Here is a 20545-nt window from a genome sequence, read left to right on the forward strand (position 1 = left end):
TGCTGTAGAGAAATTTCACCAGAGCCGACATTTGACGACACTCCCTAATGCTTTAAATATACATTAACTATTAATGCTGCTTGAACGGTCTCTTGACGGATAACTTCACAGAGTCGGTCGAGGGGGTAAAGATAGTGTTTATCTTTTGAAGCAAGTGAATTTCTAATATTCAGGGGCACAGTTTGCTCTTTCATTGGTGATTTCACAGGGAGTTTTTTGACATTTCCGTGGCGATTTGCCCTGAGCTCCCATGCCTTTCTGACCCTGATTCCAACTGCACTGATTATCACCATGAAATTATGAAGTTGGTGGCTATGCCCACGCCTCCGGTTACCAAGGAGCTTGTTAGTGATACTGCTGATTTCTTCTGTGTTATGAAGAAACGACAGATAACGTGTGCGAGCTGAGACTGAATCAAACCTGCCATTTTTACTGCTTTACTAAAGGCGAGAAGAAATGTGACTGTGTTTTTATTTTTTACAGCCACGACTTTATCGGCGAGTTCAGCACCAGCTACAGAGAAATGTCCAGAAGCCAGTCACAGTTCCACATCTATGAGGTGACATTGCTCACACGCACACACATGAGCTGACCATAACCTGACCCTAATTCAAATAATAACCCTGAAATCAAGCCTTAGCTCTCCTTAGCCTCCGTATCTCCATCTTGTCGTCAGTTAGTCTCATTGCATGTGAGCGATGCTCTACAAAATTCAGACTTGCTCTACAAAGACCCAGACTGCAGTGATAAAGCACCAGTTTGAAAAGGAGAAATCCACTTGAAGTGAATGAGGATGCTTATTGAGGTTAGCAGCAGAGGAAGACTTTGGCATAAACTATTTGACTCACTAAACACAAGCTGATGTCTGATTAGCCAGATATGCTGATGTAAGAATTTGTGAATGAAAGGAACGTTGACAGAGTGGGAAGTAACAGAGAAGATGAGAGCAGGAAGTAGGAGACGACAGAGACTTTAAGCCGTGTTGTTCTAACAGCCCTGTTTGCTGAGTCTGAGTACTTCTTGATATTGTGCGCTTCTGGTATTATTATTCTCTCCTCCGTCTTCACTTGCAGTACAAACACTACAATACAGCAACACGCCGAGCTCATAGAGCTTAGTTAAATTAAAGTTAAATTAGAACATTTGGCATCGTGCTGCCCACACACTGTGGTGCATAAATGATCACAGGGTCAACAGAAAAAAAAACACAAGACATAATGGAGGAGGCAGCAGCAAAAAGCTGTTTTTCACAATAACCTCGACACATATTTTCATCCTCCTCCTCCTCCTCCTCTTGCTTTGTCTCCAGTAACAAACAGCATAGGGCTTGAGGTGGACTAAAACTGGACCAGTGCACACGTCGGACTCCCGTGCTGATTTAATCTACGTCCCCTTGATCTGGTCTTTTAAAATATCGATACACAAGTGGAGCACATAAATGAGGAAAGGTACTCAGAGTCTGCTGGTTGTATCCAGTTTGAGTGCTTTTTCCTCCCCAGTGGGAATGCCTCACCAACTCATATTTATTCAGCAGGTTTTTATTGATTTTGAGGGGAGGTATACATAAACATTTTAAAAGTACAACCCTCCCTCTCTTGCCATTCAACATGGAGGGATCCATCAGTACTCATACGTGGGCTCCAGTGATCAGTCGACAGGATGTATTATGCCCTGCTTGAAGACCATAATGATGTACGCTGTTAGTGGAGCACCAGTTCATCAAATGGCTAATGTCCATCTCCTTCTGATGCTCACATTAACTCACACACCAGCTGTGTGTGAGTGAACCATAATCCACTGAAGGTCAGGAGTCAGAGAAGGTGCTGATGAAGCACAACCTGAATCACTTAGTGTGACGTAACATGTGAGTCCTCTCTGCCTTTTATTTCTCCAGACTTCCTCAACATCTTTTTTATGTTTTCTTTCATTCTCATGTTTTTTGGTCAAAATGCTGACCCGGACACATCTGAGGTACAGACTGAAGGTCTGTCAGTCAAACCAAACAAGAGCAATAAATACCCCTGTGACCAGGACCCACATTATAGAGAATAAAAATATTAATTTAGATACTGCAGCAGCTAGTGAAAGGAAATGAAACAAAACCAACTGCTTTATTCAGACTGAATATAATGTGGGGATGGGTAGTGTGTGCCGTGTGTTGTATTGTCACCTTTTAATTGTATTTGTATTTCTGAATTCTGGCTGACTAAACCAAAGTGATGTCTGTATCACCCTCTGCTCATGTTTTCTCGACAGGTGTTAAATCCAAAGAAAAAAGGAAAGAAGAAGAAAAAGTACCAAAACTCAGGAACGGTGAGTCAACAGTTTGTGTTTTGCTTTTGTTCTTCTGTACCTCATACCTTCAGGTCATCGAGGTGCCGCCACAAATCCCTTCAGCATCACATTAGCTTTTCTGCTTTACTTTTGTGTCCTATTGTCTTTCGTGCTAGAAAATATCTTCCAGTGGAGGTCCTTCCTGTAAATCCTCATGGCAGGATCAGAATCTGGCAACTGCACTGGAACCCTCAAAACTCCCCGAGTTTCAGTTGCTTTTTGATAATCAGTTACTTCTGCATTTCTCAAAATCGAATACCTTTGTTGTTTTAGTTATTAATGTGCTCACACGGTACATTTTCCTGCAAAAGAAGTTGTGTTTCTGCAAATAACAACAAACGTAGGGTCGTGCAGGTAACTCAGGTTGAACTGGTTGGTTTCTGGGTCTTTGTGCAAAATATAATAAAACCTCCTTTTATAGTGTGCTGTGTGCACTTTCAGTTTTAGTGGGCTTTGTTTTCTCTATCGCTTTCTCTTTGAGTTTCTTTACCCTGTGGCTGTTTTTTCATTCATGTCTTATCCTGCTGTTTTGAATCAATTCTCCACCTCTTTATCATAAATGTTATGATTAGGTTTTGCTGCAGTACTGAATAGGAATCATTAGATTTGTGTCAGTTTGATGAGTTTGTATTCAGCAGTGAGAGGAACTGGCTGGAGTCAACCTGATCACTGCTTTTGCCATCACAAAATGACAAAATTGTTAACTTCGGATCATCTGGTGCTGCGCTGACAGACTCTGGTCAGACTGTAAAAGTGATTCTTGTCTTTCGTGACTGGCAGGTCACCCTCCTGTCCTGCCTGGTGGACACTGAGCTCTCCTTCCTGGACTACATCCGAGGCGGGTGAGTTCACAGCATCAGTCTCATGGTTAAATCCAGAATCGCCCGCGGCTGAGACGTAACTGGCGCTCTGCAGAGAGGATTACTGCGCCGTGTTTATCTCTTAACTCCACCATTAGACAGACAGTGGCCGTTAACCTGCTGCTTAATTGCTCGCTGCTGCGAGCTTTGAAACATGCTGTGGTATAATCTAGCATGATTGATGATTCCACGTTACTCCTCATGTGATTTGTTTTCTCTTGCAGGACTCAGATTAATTTCACAGTGGCAATTGATTTCACTGCATCAAATGGTGAGTGCTTTAAAGGCTCTTATCAACGAAATCCCTCAAGTGTATCGAACAGATAAAACTTTTTGGTGGTTGGCACTCAGATCTTTATTTGATATGAGCTTTTTAAGTCAATTTTAATTTACTTCTTCTAATGACACTTGACCCCCCACATAAAGGCCAAGCAGGTCAAAGTTGGACAGTTATTTGAACAGAATCCATGACTTTAAACCTCTGAGCTCAGTTTGATGTTCTTTATTAACCACAGTGTGTACAGTTTGTGACTTGCTGTAGACAGAAAGTCGTCAGCCCCCACACTTTTGAAATTATATTTCCAATTCACCGCGTAGTCAGTGTTTATGAGGCCCCACAGATAAGCTGCTGTACATTTGTCAGTGGCAGCAATTTGACGACAAACAAACAAAACGAGCGGTTCTGTGTACAAGACTCGGTCACACATGAGGGATGTTCTCATTTTAGTGAGAGCTGGTTCAGGAAGTTAATAAATGTAACACAATTTTTGGAGACATCATCGTGTCACTGGAGAAATGGGGGGTGGGGCGGCATCAAATCAGTCTCCCACATTCCCATCTTTGAGAATTTATATCAACTCATATTTGCAAAACTACTAACAAAATTTGTGTCAGTTTTATGTGTGTATCTGAAGCCTGCCGTATTTTAATGAAGTTTTCTAAACATTAGTGCCCAGCTGTTTCAAAATGAAAGATTCACGTCTTCAGAAAGAACTGGTGGACGTGGGGCTGAGTGCTGCAGACTGGGCACAGATGTAGGAAAGCACTCAGAGGCAAACTAAACATTGTTGGTCTTTTCTTTGTTTTGCTGTGATGTTAACAGAAGAAAACTACAGAACATCAGTCGTATTTACATGTCATCACTGTGGTCAGTTTTTTGGATTTGACTTCATGTAATTTACCTCTACCTGCTCTCACTTCGACAAGACAAGACAAGTGACTTCTGTTTTCATCAGTTTTATCAGGACTTCCAGTGATTGTTTTTTATTTGTCACAAGCAGTTTCTTGCAGTCATACACAGGAAAGAGGAGGCTTTTCTTTTTTCAAATCTAAAACCTTTAATCATACAGCCTTGTATTGTTTCTTAGAGGTCACATTTTTGCTGATTTGATTCATTCATGACCATGTGAGAGACGATCTTGGAGCGTCAGCACATCACTGTAGCTCATCATTTTATTAGTAAAGTTGCTCATTTGCAGCCTCTTCATGTTACTCCGCTGTGCCGTGATGTTGTGGTTCCTCACACTTCCTGCTGAGGTCTGAGGGAACCGCTGAGATTATTTCTGCCTCCAGTGCAGCTGTGCCTTGGAGAAATGTTTGTGTAACTAAAACTCCAGTCTACGCTTTAACCCCCTTCCCACCCACTCCCCTCCCTTTTATTTTAATATGACTCACAGCCCAGGGGGGAGCAGGCATAATTACAATTTGATGCTGATGTGTGTTTTACTGTGTTGAACCATTCGGGTCCCAGGCAACCCGTCCCAGCCCACCTCGCTCCATTACATGAGCCCATACCAGCTGAATGACTATGCCATGGCACTGCGAGCTGTTGGGGAGATCATCCAGGACTACGACAGCGACAAGATGTTTCCTGCGCTGGGCTTTGGTGCCAAGCTGCCCCCAGACGGACGGGTCTCGCACGAGTTCGCCCTGGTGAGGAGACGACTTTTTCCTCCTGTCATTTGTGTCATCCAAACAAGCCGATGTGCATGAACTAATCTTCCAGTCGTTAGTCCCTCCGTTTCTTCATCTAACAATGCTAAACATGCTGACAAGTTCAAAATTTCAGCCATAGCATGTTAATGTTCCTGTCCATTTTAGTTTAGTGTGTTAGCATGCTAACATTTGCTAATAAGCACTGAGCACAAAGGCTGATGTTATTACAGTAAGTATTGGATGAATTCATATTTCAGCTTGATGATGGCGAGAGATAAAAACTTATGACCATCTATGAATGTCTGTGCCAACATCTGTGCCAATCCGTCTAACAGATGTGGAATTATTTGCTAATGAATAAGTGAAAACTGCGACCTTCAGCTGGTACTGAAGGAAATGTCAGGGGATCACCACAGATATTTGGATTTATTCTCTGAATGTCTGTTTAAAAGATAATGGCAGTTCATCTAATAATTATTAAGATATTTATTGTCTTAAGTTAAATGAGAGGCAGCATCTTAGGAAATAAATATTTCTCATGTAAAATGTGGTGCAGATTTGGAACAACAGTAAGATTAGGACTGGCAGTATGAGGACAAATGGCTTCTTCTCAAACTGGCACAAAGAAATCTTTTAAAGTAAAGCAAAAGCAAAGTCAACTTGTATGTTTCCCAAAAACAAGATACGATCAAAATTATTCTAGAACTATGTGAAAAAATATCATGCATTCAACCAGGCACTTTCATACACAGATGATCAGTTACAGGCAACAGTGTATTGGTGGGTGGTGAACGCTGCTGTCCAAAAACATGAGCAAATTCAGCCAACCAGCCTGTGGTGCTGGAAGCCAAATGAGTGCCTGTAAACAAGCCAGACTTTGTTTTGTTCTACATTATATACTGACACTCTACTGTAAGTGACAAAGATAGAGTCAATGCTTTATGGAAGTAATACCAAAGTGTAACAATCATTCGATAGCTCTGACATATGGAAATGATGCAGATACACAGGGATGGATAACCTGGTGCTCTATTCAACACATTCAGCATCCAACCATGCATTAACACCCTGTGCTATCCATCCATCAATCCATCCATCCATCCATCCGCCCACCCACCCATGTGCTTGACAGTCTGCCAGTGTCAAGCACTCTAGATGCTCTCTAAACTTCCTGTCCACTCCTCAGCCACCCATAATCCTCTTCCTGGTCTACTGTCACTTCCAGATGTTGCTCCAGAGGCGTTTACAGCCATTACAGCTGCTCAACTTTGGGTAACAGCTTCCCCAGAGGCGCCAAACCTCGAGACAAGGCACATATGCATTAATCTAACCATTAAGGATTTAACTTAGTCAGCTCTTAAGGAGAAAGGCTGCAGCTGTGGAGCTGCAGTGGAAGAAAGCCACCACTGAATCCGATGTCATTATGCAAGCTCCATTTAAAAAGCAAAGGAGTCTCATGTGCGCTGTTCGTTCTCATGGGCAACCGAGCGGAGTTAGTCAAGATGGTTTCATACTGAGATAATTAGAAAGCTCAAAACATATGGGTAGCTTTAATAATATATTGTTTGCTTCTTTGCTTCTTGTGCCTGTGAATCTCTTTTGGATATCTGAAACCCAGTCAACCAGACATCAATTTTAATAATTTTCAAAGGATGTGGGGGCTGCAGAGATACAAAAACACTAACAGCAGCTTTGGCTCGACATTTTCGGCAGCCAGTGGAAAGTCTTTCTCTTAGACAAAGAGGTGGACATCATCTTAGACATTTCAAGACAAATTATCACCACACAAACTGTATGTCACCAAAATGGACAAAGTGCTTCTCCTGGTGTCTGTTCCTAAAACACAGTTAAAAATGTGAAGCGTCTTCCTCCAGGATGTTCTTTACTGACATGCTGCAACAGAAGAATTAAAATGTCGACATTCCCCTAAAACATGTGTAATATGTTTAATGTACAATTGAATTTAACATCCTTACGATATTGCAACTCTCTGGTGTCTCTTACAGGACTCATCATTTTTGATAATATTGGAGTATTATTGATGTTTTGGCCCAAGCGGGGGCCATTTTTGATGTCTCTGAGGATGCATGTAATCCCGTTAGCCTGCGATTCGCAGCCAGAACTTGCTTTTTTTGAGCATAAATCCCAGCCTTTTTTCCATAAACGGATATAAAATCTATCAATATGTTATATTTGTTTTCTCGTCGCTGTTCTTATTATACCTTTAAGCTTTTAGCTGTCCCTGAATATTTCAAAGCACACTGTGTTCACCTTCATTTCAGCTTTGATGATGAAGTGTTTAAATGTGCGCCTGTCTCAGGTGTACCACAGTAAGCGTAGTGTAAGCAAGTTACTGTAATTGACCTTGAATATATTTAACACATTTTTCAAAATATTATCTTGTTGACTTTAAATCGATGACTGTGGCACACTGTATGAATATTAACTGGTACTTGACGGTGCAGTGAACACCTAAAGCAGGACAAGTGAGTGGGGGACCAACAGCATCTAACTAATATGTAATCTTAATATCTTAACAAACCCATAGACAACAGAATCAGGCCATTGTCTTTTATCTGTAATACACAGGAATGAGGGGAAGGAAAACAGCCTGCATGTGTCTCTAGCTCGGATTAGATTAGATTAGATTCAACTTTATTGTCATTACACATATAACAAGTACAAGTGCAGAGATATCACATCTATGTTGTCTATATTTACAGTGTAAAGTTATTGCTATGGATATTTTTCACAGACGGTATATACAATTGATATGTACATTATGAGGTCAGTAAATATGTTCAAATTTACAGATGGATGTACACTTGACATATACAGTGGAAACAAGGTACAACGGCGACAAGTGAGGTGATAAAGACTGAAGGATTGACATCAAATTAAATGCAGCGCAGTGTCATCTTGTTCCCACTGGACTGATTAAACACAAGGTCATAAAGAAATGAGTTTACAGCTCCCCTTGTCTTCTTCACAAATCTCATCAAAACCAAGTTTCCCACAAGCATATTTCAATCTATAGAACCCAAGGTCTTCTAATCTTTACAGCTTGACAGTCTGAACCTTCTCTTGTGTCAACGGTTGCAGTTTTGAGTTGTTCACTCGATGATTTAGCAGTAATTCTGCAACATTGCATATGCATTTAAGCAACGTATGAACAGTTTTGTCCTTCTGTTTTTGTGCAGAATGGTAATCCACAGAACCCATACTGCAGCGGTATTGAGGGGGTGATGGAGGCCTATTACCAGAGTCTCAAATCCGTGCGCCTCTACGGACCCACCCACTTCTCCCCTGTTATTAACCATGTGGCCAGGTAGGTCCACTATAATCACAGCCAGGGATGTGGAACATGTAGGCGGATGCACGCACGCACGCACGCACGCACGCACGCACGCACGCACGCGCACACACACACACACACACACACACACACACATGCAAATGTCACGGAGTGCGATGCCACCAAGAAATTTCTGTTCCGCAGAAGAAATTCCAATAAGGTCAGTTAGCTTTAGCGTGTTTCCAGCTGTGTATGTGTGTCCGGAGCTAGTCTGCACAATGACTGACGGGTTGCCTTCAGGTGCAGCAGGAGAAGGCATCAGGGAAATATAAAAAACAAACCAAACCTGAAAATGCCCATGCGCACTAGAAACAGTGCTGTGAATGTCACACCTCCCACCGTTTCACAAACACACAGTAAATGAATCCCCAAAGACACATGCAGGAAATATGCACCGCAGTCTTAAAAAGAGCTAAACCTGAATTACGTGAGACATATGGGCCCTCAAGTGCAGTTAAATTTTTATTGGAGCAACAAACTGCAGATGCAAAATGCTGCTCTTCCTGTCTTTTAAATATTTAAAACAAATAATATACACTCCTGGTAGATTCTGCCATAAATTGTCAGCAGCACGAGTAACCGTTGATAAGAAAGTAATGCGCTGTTTTGTAGTACGGTATTTTCTGATCTCCACCATCTTTTCTCAGGATTCTCAAAACGGACTGTAACAAGCACTTTTCCCACCTTTCATCATCAGGTTTCTAATCCCAGCTCTCTTTCTCTCTCTACGCGAGAGCCGTCCGCCCACTCGGCCTGAGAATAGCTGCATTGTTCAGCGCTCACTACTGCGGAGCGTCTGACTAAAACCCAGGAAGACATGGGTGACATCAAGTCATGTCAAATAGTCTGACTGTTTGTGCGTGAGAGGGTGGTTTGATGTACACTCTCAAAATATTGTCCTGTGACATCACTTCAAGCATTCTGTCCTGGTTTATATAACAGGATAAACAGCCACAGGCCTTCAGTTTAGAGCTAAAGAGCAGATCTGACTCCAAGGTGCATCAGTATTACAAACCCTACAATGGACACTGATTGTTTTCCTTTTTGAAACACATGTAATGGATGCACACTACATCAGTATGTGCTTCATCAGATTTCTTGTGCTTCTGCATATTATGTGTATGATATTAACTTGAGGGCTGCATAGTATTCCACGCCCTCTGACTTCAGACCCTCGATTCGGGTCAGGAAAAGAACCTTAAATGGGGAAAAGATGAAGAAGAAAGTTCAGGAGGTGCAACAGAGGAGGGAACCTTCTTCCCAGACAGGCGGACATCTAATACATATCATGTGTACAAAATAAACTAATTGTCTACATGTACAAAGAATATGGATCCAACAGACAGTCACAAACAAAGCAAGTTTAAGGCAATACTCTTGTTTAGTAGCAACATAATGTATGTCAAGGGACATCCTGGTCAGATAAAACCACATGTGACAAGACAGTCTTGAAGTATTACATACACAGACATGTGACAGATGCTTTGGCATAATAGAAAGGAAATACAGTCAAGGATTATAAAAATACTAGTTTTACATTTGACATGACCCACATTGTTAGCACTGATGCTGGCACTGTAATTGGATCATTTGTGATCAGACTGTTTTTAGGGCTCACTGAGGGGTAGTAGCCTAATATTGCATATTATGTAATCAGTTAATTGCAGCAGCAAGTGAGTTCAGCCAGGTAGAGTTAAGTGAGTTGAGTAAATACGTTTTTGGGAGCCACAGCTCCTTGTGCCAGTGTCAGAATTTGATCCACCCACCTTGTCTAGAGGCAACTTGTTGTATTGACCAGATAAGGTCGATTGGGACTCTTTTTGTTTTGAATTTTTGATATTGGGAGGTCTTATATTTGTAAAGCTTTCCTTGAGCTGAGAAAAGTCATTTAAAAATCTCATTATCACAATTTAACCCCTCTTTTATTCTTGCTCATTTGACTTTGACCTCCTCCCATCTCTCTCCAGGTATGCGTCCGCAGTGACAGACGGCTCGCAGTACTTCATCCTGCTCATCATCTCCGACGGCGTGATCACAGACATGGCGCAGACAAAGGAGTCCATAGTCAACGTACAGTATCAGATTTAAACTCAGTCTTTGTGTTGTGGGTTTTATTGTTCAAACAGATTCTAAGTCGTCAATGCCTGTCAGATTTTCAGCAACATCAAAATCAAATCTGTTTGTATCCTCCCAACAGCTTAAAATGAAAAATGGCAGAATTAAAGTACGTTGGGCCTTTCTCTCACCAGCCTCCAAAACTAAAGCTCACAGCACGCTCGTGTTTACAAGTGGAGGCGTTGGTGCTAATATCGCTTTTATCCACAGGGGCCACCGTAATCAACAAGAAATTAAAGTTCCTCATAGCTGCTTTAAGAGAGACGACTTCAAAAACATCTTAACAACTAAACATACCGCCGGTGTCGTGGACAGCAGTGGTCCAGCACTGCCCGTAGTCATCCAGCTAATTTACTGCAAAACATGTGAGGAGCCCAGGAGGTTCAGCTATGATTAAGCCGCTGAGGGAGGTGCTAATAAACCAACAAACAATATGAAAGGCAGAATATGAAAAGCGGTTCAGCTGTCCTTCCGTCTCCTTCACTCGTCTTCACTAATGAGGGTTGTGTCAGCAAGTCACCTCCCTCTGCGGTCCCAGTGATGCCAGGTTCAGCTCTGAAAACGCTGCCTGCTAATCAGTTTTGCTGTGTGTAACGATTTTTCATATATTGAAGCCTGAGCCGTCGGTGCTCGCTGCTCTGCATCAAACACTCCCCCCCGCCCCCCTTTTCGCATGTCCCCATGTGATGTAATCTTATTGTGAAGTTAGATTTGAGAGTAATTATTTACTAACCCGTGGAGGATCCATGCCCTCATATCGCAAGCAATTTGGTCGTCCCCCTAATAACCACAGGAAGTTATGAAACCCTGAAAAACCTTCATTCATCATTCATCACTCTAACTGTACTTCGCTGTCCCACTCGGGTAAGATTTAATAAACAATATTGCGATGCAGGGCAGCAGATCAGGGACATGTAAATGGACTCATTTTTAAGCTGTCAAGCTTTCGGAGATTTAGACAAAGTTGTAGATGCGTGAAATTAGAAAAACTCTGGAAGCGGCCAAAAGAGAGGCTTTATGAAACCGGCAGCAGAGGGCAGATGGGATTGGATGAAGCCCGTCTGTCTCAACAATGGCATTAAGATTTGCTATTGAGCTTCCATTCTATGGACTGTTAGCTTACAGTTAGTAATTCGCGGGGGTATTTCGGTGACAGCCTGTGGCGTTTAAGATAGCAAAATGGTGAATAGAACGAGCGTTGCTTCTTCCCCGCCTTTGATGTGTCTGTTTTGTCTCCCTCCACCCTTTACAGGCCGCCTCTCTGCCCATGTCAATTATAATAGTTGGGGTTGGACCAGCCGAGTTCGACGGTAAGCAGGGTGAAGACCACGTGTGTGCGTGTGTGTGTGTGTGTGCATCTTTTTATTTGCATGCAGTAATCCTTCGCCTTCATTCTTCTTCCTATCTCGCCTCCCGCATGGTTCAGCTCTTCCTCGTGCTTCGTCCCTCCCCCTCCTCCTTCGCTGAATCTGAGGTTAAGTGGATGTGAAAATTCTCAATTGTCAGACCAGAGGTGGTTCCTTTTTTTTTTTCAACGGACGACGGCCACAATCCTCACCTCTCGCCCGTGTTGTCATGTTTACAGTCGAGCAGAACAGTCCTCACTCACGATGAGCAATTAGCCCGCAAAGTCCACAGGGTTCAGCGGTTTTCACGCTTATGGAGTCGGTGTGCAGGGTTGCATGATGTCCCCGTGGTGCACATCGTTGGCTACGCTCACACATACTACAGCATGCCCCCCCACCACACACACACACACACACACACACACACGTGCGCAGTTGTGTGCAACTTCCAGGCTGATGGCTTCACGCTCAGTAACGCAAATTCTGTGTACTCATGCGGCGTTTGGCATTCCCAGCAATCCGAGGAAATGTAACCCATTGGCACGCTAATGGCTTCAGCAGATCAAAACACACAACCTGCGTGCCGTGTCTGCTCGGCGTAGCTTTGACATGCCGGCTGCAGCCTCCTGACGGGGCATGACTGATGTGTTCCCCTCCTCAGAAATGATCGAGTTGGACGGGGACGAGGAGAGGATCTCATCCCAAGGACGATACGCCGAGAGGGACATCGTTCAGGTACGGACATGGCTGACTGGCTGCCAGACTGTTCGCTCAGCAGAATGTCCAGAGAAATGTGGGATTTATGATTAATGGGAAAAGGTCACGGCGCTTGACCCTCTGCTGTGCTCTTGTTCTCAGTCTGCCATTTTTCTGTCTCACTCCTCTCAGCTGTGTTCACCTCCTCCTCTGTGTCCTTTTCATTGTCTGCTTCTCTTTCGCTTTCTCTTACCTGATATTTTAACAAACATCTCCTCTCACTTTCTTTCTCCTTCCCTCCTTGTTTTCTCTCATCTCATCTATTCTCCTTTCCTTACCTTATCCCTTGACTCCTTTCCACTCCACTCCTCTCTTTATTTCCTCCCCTCCTGTTTCCTTGTTTTCTCTCCTGTCCTTTTTTCTGCTTGCTTCATCTTCTTTCTTCTTTTTGTGTACTCTCCTATGTTATACTTTTATCCTTTCCTCTTTCATCCCTTGCTTCCTCTCCTTGTTTTACCCTCCTGTCCTCTTCCCATTTCCTCTCCTGTCCTTGTTTCTTTCCTTTCATCTCCATTTCCTCTCTTGTTTCCTATCTTGTCATTTCTTTTCTCTCCCATTTCCTCTGTTCTAATTGTTTTCTCTCTCTTTTTCTTCCATCTCCTTTCCTCTCCTTACTTCCTTTTCACTGGTTCTCTTGTTTCCTCTCCTCTCCTCTCTTCTCCACAGTTCGTTCCTTTCAGAGACTACATCGACCGGCGGGGAAACCACATCCTCAGCATGGCTCGCCTGGCCAAGGAGGTGCTCGCCGAAATCCCAGACCAGTTCCTGTCCTACATGAGGACCCGTGGCATCAAACCAGGCCCCTTGCCACCTCCTTACACCCCGTGTCCACCGCCAGCCATCCACCCCCTCCTCACCAGACGGGTAAGCCGAATCTAAAGGCCGAGGCCTGGCTCCGCCGCCGGCCAGCCGACTCTACTGGTCTCTGCTCTCCTCTCTCTGCTTCTTCTTCTTCCTACTCTCCACTGGAAGCTTCAGAGCAGTCGCGAAACTCGCCTGCTCTCTCATGTCGCACTTTCGAGAACGTTTGGCCGCGGGCGTGATGCAGGTAACCCCAGGTGGGATGCTTCCGCTTTTAAGAAGAAGGAACTTCTCCCTCGGGGGACTTTTGTTGTGGTGGGGGTCCGAGGTCGCCCACATGCACCGGCAAGAGCGCACAGGACAGAAACTGATCACTTGCAGCTCTCGGACTGAAAGGGTCCAAACTGGGGAGGCCCCTTTTTCAAAACACTGTTCATTTCCACTTCCTCTGTCTTTCACAAAATCATGTTTCTCAATATATCAGTGTTTACAAAATTGAGGACTACAGTGGAGTTTTCTGATTTTTCAGGAGGAAATTTATACCGATCAATGTGAAAACCTTTCAGATTTCCTATTTTTCGGCTGCACAAACTGGAGGTTGTGACTTTGTACAAAAACATTCAGGCCCTGGCGTCACATTCTTCATTATGGAGTGTGTTTTTGTTTTGGTTTTTAAAACATAAATAAATAAATAAATGGAGCATGTGCTAGTTTAAAAGAAGCATGCACTGTTGTCTTGCACTCAGGGCTTTGTCCCTCCCACACAAACCCCCCCACCACCGCCTCGCCGCCGCTACCACCACTGCCATGTTCCATTAAGAGCAAACCCATCACCTCCCTGAAACCTTCCCACGCTCCTCTACCTTCTGCTCCGTCCACCTGCCTTGACTCGAAAGGAAGCTGTGCTCCCTGCGAGTCTGGTCAAATGCAGCAGGGACTTGAACCAGCCTTACTCTTTTGTCAGAAAATGTTCACAGGCGCCGTGTCCACCGTGGCTTCTGGAAATGTGGATCTTCAAGCCCAGAAGTCAAAAACACACATCTCACTACCGAACCTGACTGTGTGTTACATTTCTTTATTTTCATGGAATAACATTCAGAAGCGTTGTTCTGTTTTGTCTCTCTACCTCTCACTTTGTTCAGTATTGCCAAAAAAAAAACAAAAAGTTGTTTAAAAAACAGCGTGTTGGCGTGTCAGTGAAGTCTGTAGAGTTCACAGTTTTACCTTTCTCAATAAGTATTCATCAAACCTTAGCCAAACTGTAGGTTGAGAATTATAGCACTCTGATAGCTATCAGATCAGGTGACTCACACCTTTGTGTTAGCAACACGCTATGAAAGCAGTTACCCAACAGACCAAAATGCAGCTGCCACGTATGGATCCATCAGTGATGATCAGTGAGGTTCATAAGCGTGTAGCTAATCATGAGGAATTAAAGGAACAGTCAGACAAAAAGATGTCTGTATCAAACACTCACTTCCTAAAGGCTTGAAAGGTGGCTCTGAGCGCTCTGTAGTGCTGCTCTCACCTGAGATTCACAACAGTCCGATTCCAGTTCTCCCTGTTTCCACATTGGATCGGCAGTTCAAACGGCAGCTTCAGAATGGAAGAACAACTGAGCCCGTCAGGCTAGAATTTAAAACGGGATGTAATTTTACTGTGGCAACACAAAGACAGAAAGACTGAAAAGTGATCTAATTTGCATCAAACACGCGTGAGACTGTTGTAAATCAACTTTCAGCAGATTCCTTTGATGAATGTTTGACAAAAGGCTCTGAAAACCTTTCCTCAGTCAGCCTGTGAGATCCCACGAGAAGTCACAAAATTAATTTTAAATTTGAATTGATTGGGTTCTTTCACCTGAGAGGTTTCTGTATTTTGCTTTGTTTTGTTTAGCAACATTTGAGTCAAATTGTGATGAGAGAAGTTTGATTTCGTTTGTTATCTTGCCAGCACTGTCAGTCAAATCTGATTTAACTGCAGTTTTTGAGTGTAAAATTGAATGATACAGTGAAAACAAAATGGAAATGCAGTCTGATTGTGGGGTTATAGCAACCCAGTTTCATGGCTTGGCCGATCCAAGCACTATTTCCACCAAAATATGGCTACATACAGCCTCTGTTTGTTGTTAGCGCGATTAGCTGCTAATCTGTAGTCCAAACATTTCAAATATCTGTTTTTTTCTTCTCTTGGAATACTATTGTAGCTGTTGTGAATCAAAAGGGAAAGCTACAGACGTGCCAGAGCCTCTAGGTGGTGAGTACTTTAATATTCGCTGCGTAGTTTTTTGAAGTTTATTCCTTTAAAAATGGGGAATTGCTCAAACCCTGAACAGGTGATTGCACTGTCACTTTTTCGGGGCCAAGTTTCGGGGTGAAACTCAAATGCAACCCTGCTGCTTTGCCCAGTAATGTGTAGAGGAAAACCTTACAGTGTGACTAAAGCACAAACTCAGAAAGGCCACAGCCACCGTATCCAGAGGCCCCTTTTAACTCATGTAAACGTGTGAAGAACTGCGTTTCTGCGTTTTACTTTCTGTCTGTGTAGAAGCTGTAGATCCTATCAGTACTTTTTAGGGCCCTATTCAGTCAAGGAATCCACACAAGAGAAGGTTTACAACATTTTTCTAAGCTTACTCATCAGAATCATCACATACTTCTTGGCTGATGAACGTCTACTTATAAACTGCTTGTAAAACATTTTCTTAGATATTTATACACTGTACAAAATTTTGCCTTTTTTGTGTATCAGTCAATTAACTGTATGTTTCATGCTGCTTCTTTACTGTTGATAAAAGTATTACATTTTATACCAAGGCCTGTAATCATATTTAAATCATGACTAACAGGCCTTATTCATGTTTATACATAAGTTATTCATATTTAAATCATGAACGACAGGCCTGTATTTTTTTATAAGCGAATGGTTACATAAAAATGTGTATTTCATGTGTGCAAGATGTTTAGAAGTAGACCTGCCGATCACATACTCTCCGTAGCAGTTTCCTGCCAAATTGGACACATTGTGAAGTGTAGCGTCTCATTGTTGGCTGAGACTCGTTCGAACAAAGCTGGTTATTCAGTTTGACTGAATAGGGTCCCTCGGCGTGGGGACAGGCGGTCTGGTTGATTTTGTACTCTTCTGTATCGTTGTTTCATCGCTGAGACCCCGTACGACGGCGGGGATGTCAAATTGCACAATGTAGCACTGGTCTCACGTCTGGCATTGCACTGGAACAGTACCGGGCTGGACCAGATCAGACCCGATCAGGCAGTAACCGTTTTTAATATGTATATGTATGTATATTGTGTATATACTGTATGTATGTTTTCTGGAGAGCTGACTTGCAGCGAACCGCCGGGACTGTGTGACACAAGGCAGGGCCTTTCATTTATTTATCACGACACGATGTCAACTTCATCTCACACCCACACTCTCATATAAACTGTATATCCAGTACATGTATTTGTATATGAAGCATGCATGACACTTACATAACAAGGCGTGAGTGAACGTGAAGGGTTTCTTGCTTGTTTTCTCAGAGAAAGAGTGGTTTCAGACTTGATATTTATCTGGTTTTCAGCGCCTTAAAAGCCGTTTTTCTGTCCACATATTTCAACGTTAGGCAGATTTTTTTGGCACCAAGTGCAGTGTTTCATGAGGAAGTAGTGGAAATACTCAAAAATTTCCATCTGAAAATGTTTAGAGATCATTTATAAATCTGACTCCCAGACGTTTGGAACAGTATCCACCAAAAACCTGGACATCTGGATCAGTATCCACCAAAAACACTCATAGGGCAGACGACCTGTGAGTCACCACTGAAACAGACTGGACCACTAAAAGCTAAACCTCGACCCTCTTAGTTGATGTTGGTACGACTGTCAAACGTGAGGTGCTGAGAGTGCGTTCACTGCTGCACCTGCATACTGCTAAGCTTTGCAGCTTGGTTAGGTTGAAGCACAAAAACCGCATTGTTAGCTTAGGGAAAACTCGATAAGCTGAATAAAAGTTCGTGTAAAGAGCAATTGTTGCAGGCACCGGAAACACGTGTGTAGAATCAATCACATCTCTTGCATGCTAATCTGTTAGGGTTAGCGTGTTTCTGGGCCTGGAGCGCGATAACAGCTCCAGCTGTCTATAGCAGATATCATTACATACAGTTAATTGATCACGCTAACGTTAGTTGTCTTAAGCTGCCTTAAAAAGACAGTTTCTGGCTCACCATTTAAAGTTTCCAGCTGGCTTCTTCTCAAACAGAAATCTTCTTGTGCCCAGATCTTAAAACAAAATTACTAATTGTATGGTTTTGCTCTCAGCCAGTAATCACAACCATTAACTTGAAGTGATGGTTGTGTGTCAAGTTGGCAGCTTGGGGTGCCAAGATATCAAATGAAGTACTCTATCAGTACCAGTATAGCTTTGAGGGTACCGTTACCAGTTCAGTTGTCACTTTTTTTTTTGCAAATATCATTCTTACTAGAGCCAGCAGCGCGTTGCTTCAACATGTGCAGAAATCCAAAGCGTGATGCCCCTCATTGCGACTGATAAGCGATGATTGGACAATCTGCTTGTTAGGGGGAGCAGTTTACCAAACGATACATCATAAAAGCTAATTCACACAACTGCATGGCCACAGTGTTGTTCTGTGACGCACAGTTTAGATGTGACAGCATGTAGTAGATCCCTTCTTTGGCATGCGTGGCTTTGCCCTCGGGAAGACGAAGCGAACGCGGTTTTGCATGGTTAACATACGGACGTGTTCGTCACGTGCGGCTGCAACGTGTGAAATCCCTGCTCCTCTGAGGCTGCGTCGGTGTAGGAGTGACAATCAAAAGCATTTATTGTGTAGGAGACTACAGACAAGCCTGCGCTGCTGGTGGACACACAAGCTTTAATGAAGTCGGCTTACACCTCTCTGCCTCCGCCGCTCATAGCTGCATCCATGTCACTTTGCCAAGGCGTTACCATGTCAGCATGCCAGGCCACATGAACGCCCACGTAATCTTCACACATACAACATGAGAGTTGTTTACTGTACCTTATGATATTAACAAAGTGGTTCAGTTGAATGCTCGTGATGAATATCCTGTTTTAGTTCGATGTTTTCTATAGCATGCATTAAGTTTGCATGTGTGATTTTTTTTTTTAAATAGTGTTTCAGACTACGTTTTTGCCTTAAAAATCTCACTGATCAATCTTGGAATTGTGCAATGCCTTCAGATGTTTCTTTCTGAAGACCGATTCTTGTTCTCGGGTTCGTTTTTTCTTCTCTTCTTTTCATCAGACTCACCTCAGCTTTGTTCTCTGAGAGGTTCAAGTGATGTGCACGAGAGGGAGAATGACCCGAATGGAGAATAACTGGGCCGTCTCGCCCTCTCCAAATGGAAAGGGTCATTCGGTTGTTCAGCCTCGAACAGCCATGTGTAAAGTTTCTACAGATCTGAATTTCATCATCAACTGAAACAAATTCATCTTCTCCGAAATGTTTTAATTTAACTATTATTTTTCATCAGCCCTCATTTTGGATCTCATAACAGTGACCCATGGCTTCTGCATGATGCTCGTGATTACACTATTAGACCAATGAAAAATGATTTGTCCATTAATACATGATATTTACCTAAAATCGGTTTGTATGATTAGTGATATTGTAAGATAGCACAGGTTTTACTGTTCTAATAGGAAACATGGAAGACACTAAAGGCTGATTTAAAATGACTATTTCTGTAAGAATTGAAGTCTTTAAATAAATATTCATGTCAAACGTTTTGTTGTTGTTGTTGTTGTTGTTGTCTGGCTGCTCAGGATGGCGCTGCACTATAAAAATAAATCTATTTTGGGCCCACACGACCAATAAGGACACGAGGCCTTCAACATGCTCATCTGTTGGGGAGCTATCGTAAAACACAAAGACGTTTTTCCTCGGTGCTGATGGGCACCCGTCCCGATCGATGATGCCAATGAGATCTGCTCAGACGGAGCCAGTGCGCTGGAATAGACGTACTTCACACCATTACACCTTTCAAGTGTGGATCTCAAGAACTAAAACGTTAAAGTGGGCTGACAGGCTGTTCTATCGCAAAGACTCCTTCAAATGTGGCTGATAAAAGCAGCTATTTGATGAGGAAGCGAGTGCGTCTTTTGCAGCCTCTGTATTTTAAAATCTGTAGCGCCAGTCAAAAAGGATGGAACTATTTGTTACTCACCATCAGTTAAAGCCACTGAAAGACCAAAATAGACAATGTGTTAATTTGTCTCTAAATACCTCCTTATTTCACTGTCTGTGGCACTCAGGTCCAAGCTGTAATATCGTCTGGTGGTGCGTTCAGGTGATCTTTGTCACCTTGTACAGTTGAGAAATGTCACCTGACCATCATCAGTCATTCATATTGAAAACGTAACGATTTGGACTGATGATAAAGCCACTCCAGGACTTGAATACCAGACGCCAGCTACAAACCGCTTGTTTGTCCATGTTAGCAGTCCGGATGTGATAGCCGACAAATCACGTGGCTTTTTGCTCCCAGCGGGGTTCTTACCTGGAGCCTGTGCGAGCCAACTTTATTGACAAAAGCTAAAGTCGAAGTCTTTCTCACTGAAATATGAACTTTTTAGGACAGGAACTAACACAGCTGAAGGCTGATATTCAGTCGAGCAAAAGTTTTCGGTTTGCTCTCAATGCGATGGTGATTTGTTTCGTGTGGTAAAGCCTGTTTACTGCAGTAACTCGCAGTAACTCGCAGTAACTCGCAGTAACTCGCAGTAACAGCTCTCAGGTCTGTTGATGAACACGTCTTCACAAACTGTGTGCTGAATTGCAGTTCTTTATATTTTCGTTCATCTCAGTCTCAGCTCAGTAGTGCGCTTCACTATCCTGTGCATTTAGGCTGCTTTAAAACATTCGGCCATGCAAATAACTCTGCTAGGTGAAACGTTATTTAATTATCTTAGTTAAACAGGCTTTGGTTTTAGTTGTTTCTTGACTCTTGGTGAAAAGTTGGTGAAAAGTGTTTCAGGAACTAATAAAAACGGGCCTATAT

At 42.9% G+C, this 20545-nt stretch overlaps 1 protein-coding gene across 2 annotated transcripts in view; it reads left to right on the plus strand.

Moving 5' to 3' along the window:
* The window catches only part of LOC124062593 (copine-8-like), a 57746-nt gene extending 37779 nt beyond the window's left edge, over positions 1 to 19967 (plus strand). Inside the window, exons 12-22 of one of the 2 annotated variants that reach the window (XM_046395492.1) lie at positions 484 to 559; positions 2257 to 2313; positions 3115 to 3176; positions 3419 to 3465; positions 4945 to 5126; positions 8330 to 8457; positions 10452 to 10554; positions 11852 to 11909; positions 12607 to 12680; positions 13368 to 13565; positions 18790 to 19967. In XM_046395492.1, the coding sequence (XP_046251448.1) occupies positions 484 to 559; positions 2257 to 2313; positions 3115 to 3176; positions 3419 to 3465; positions 4945 to 5126; positions 8330 to 8457; positions 10452 to 10554; positions 11852 to 11909; positions 12607 to 12680; positions 13368 to 13565; positions 18790 to 18813 (1009 nt within the window). In that variant the 3' untranslated portion in view covers positions 18814 to 19967. Of the gene's footprint in view, positions 1 to 483; positions 560 to 2256; positions 2314 to 3114; positions 3177 to 3418; positions 3466 to 4944; positions 5127 to 8329; positions 8458 to 10451; positions 10555 to 11851; positions 11910 to 12606; positions 12681 to 13367; positions 13566 to 14031; positions 14709 to 18789 lie in introns of those variants that run through there. The other variant, XM_046395491.1, reaches the window with a different exon arrangement.
* Positions 19968 to 20545: the final 578 nt, after the last annotated feature.

This window comes from Scatophagus argus, chromosome 7 (genome assembly GCF_020382885.2).
Source record: "Scatophagus argus isolate fScaArg1 chromosome 7, fScaArg1.pri, whole genome shotgun sequence".
Lineage (NCBI taxonomy): Eukaryota > Metazoa > Chordata > Actinopteri > Scatophagidae > Scatophagus > Scatophagus argus.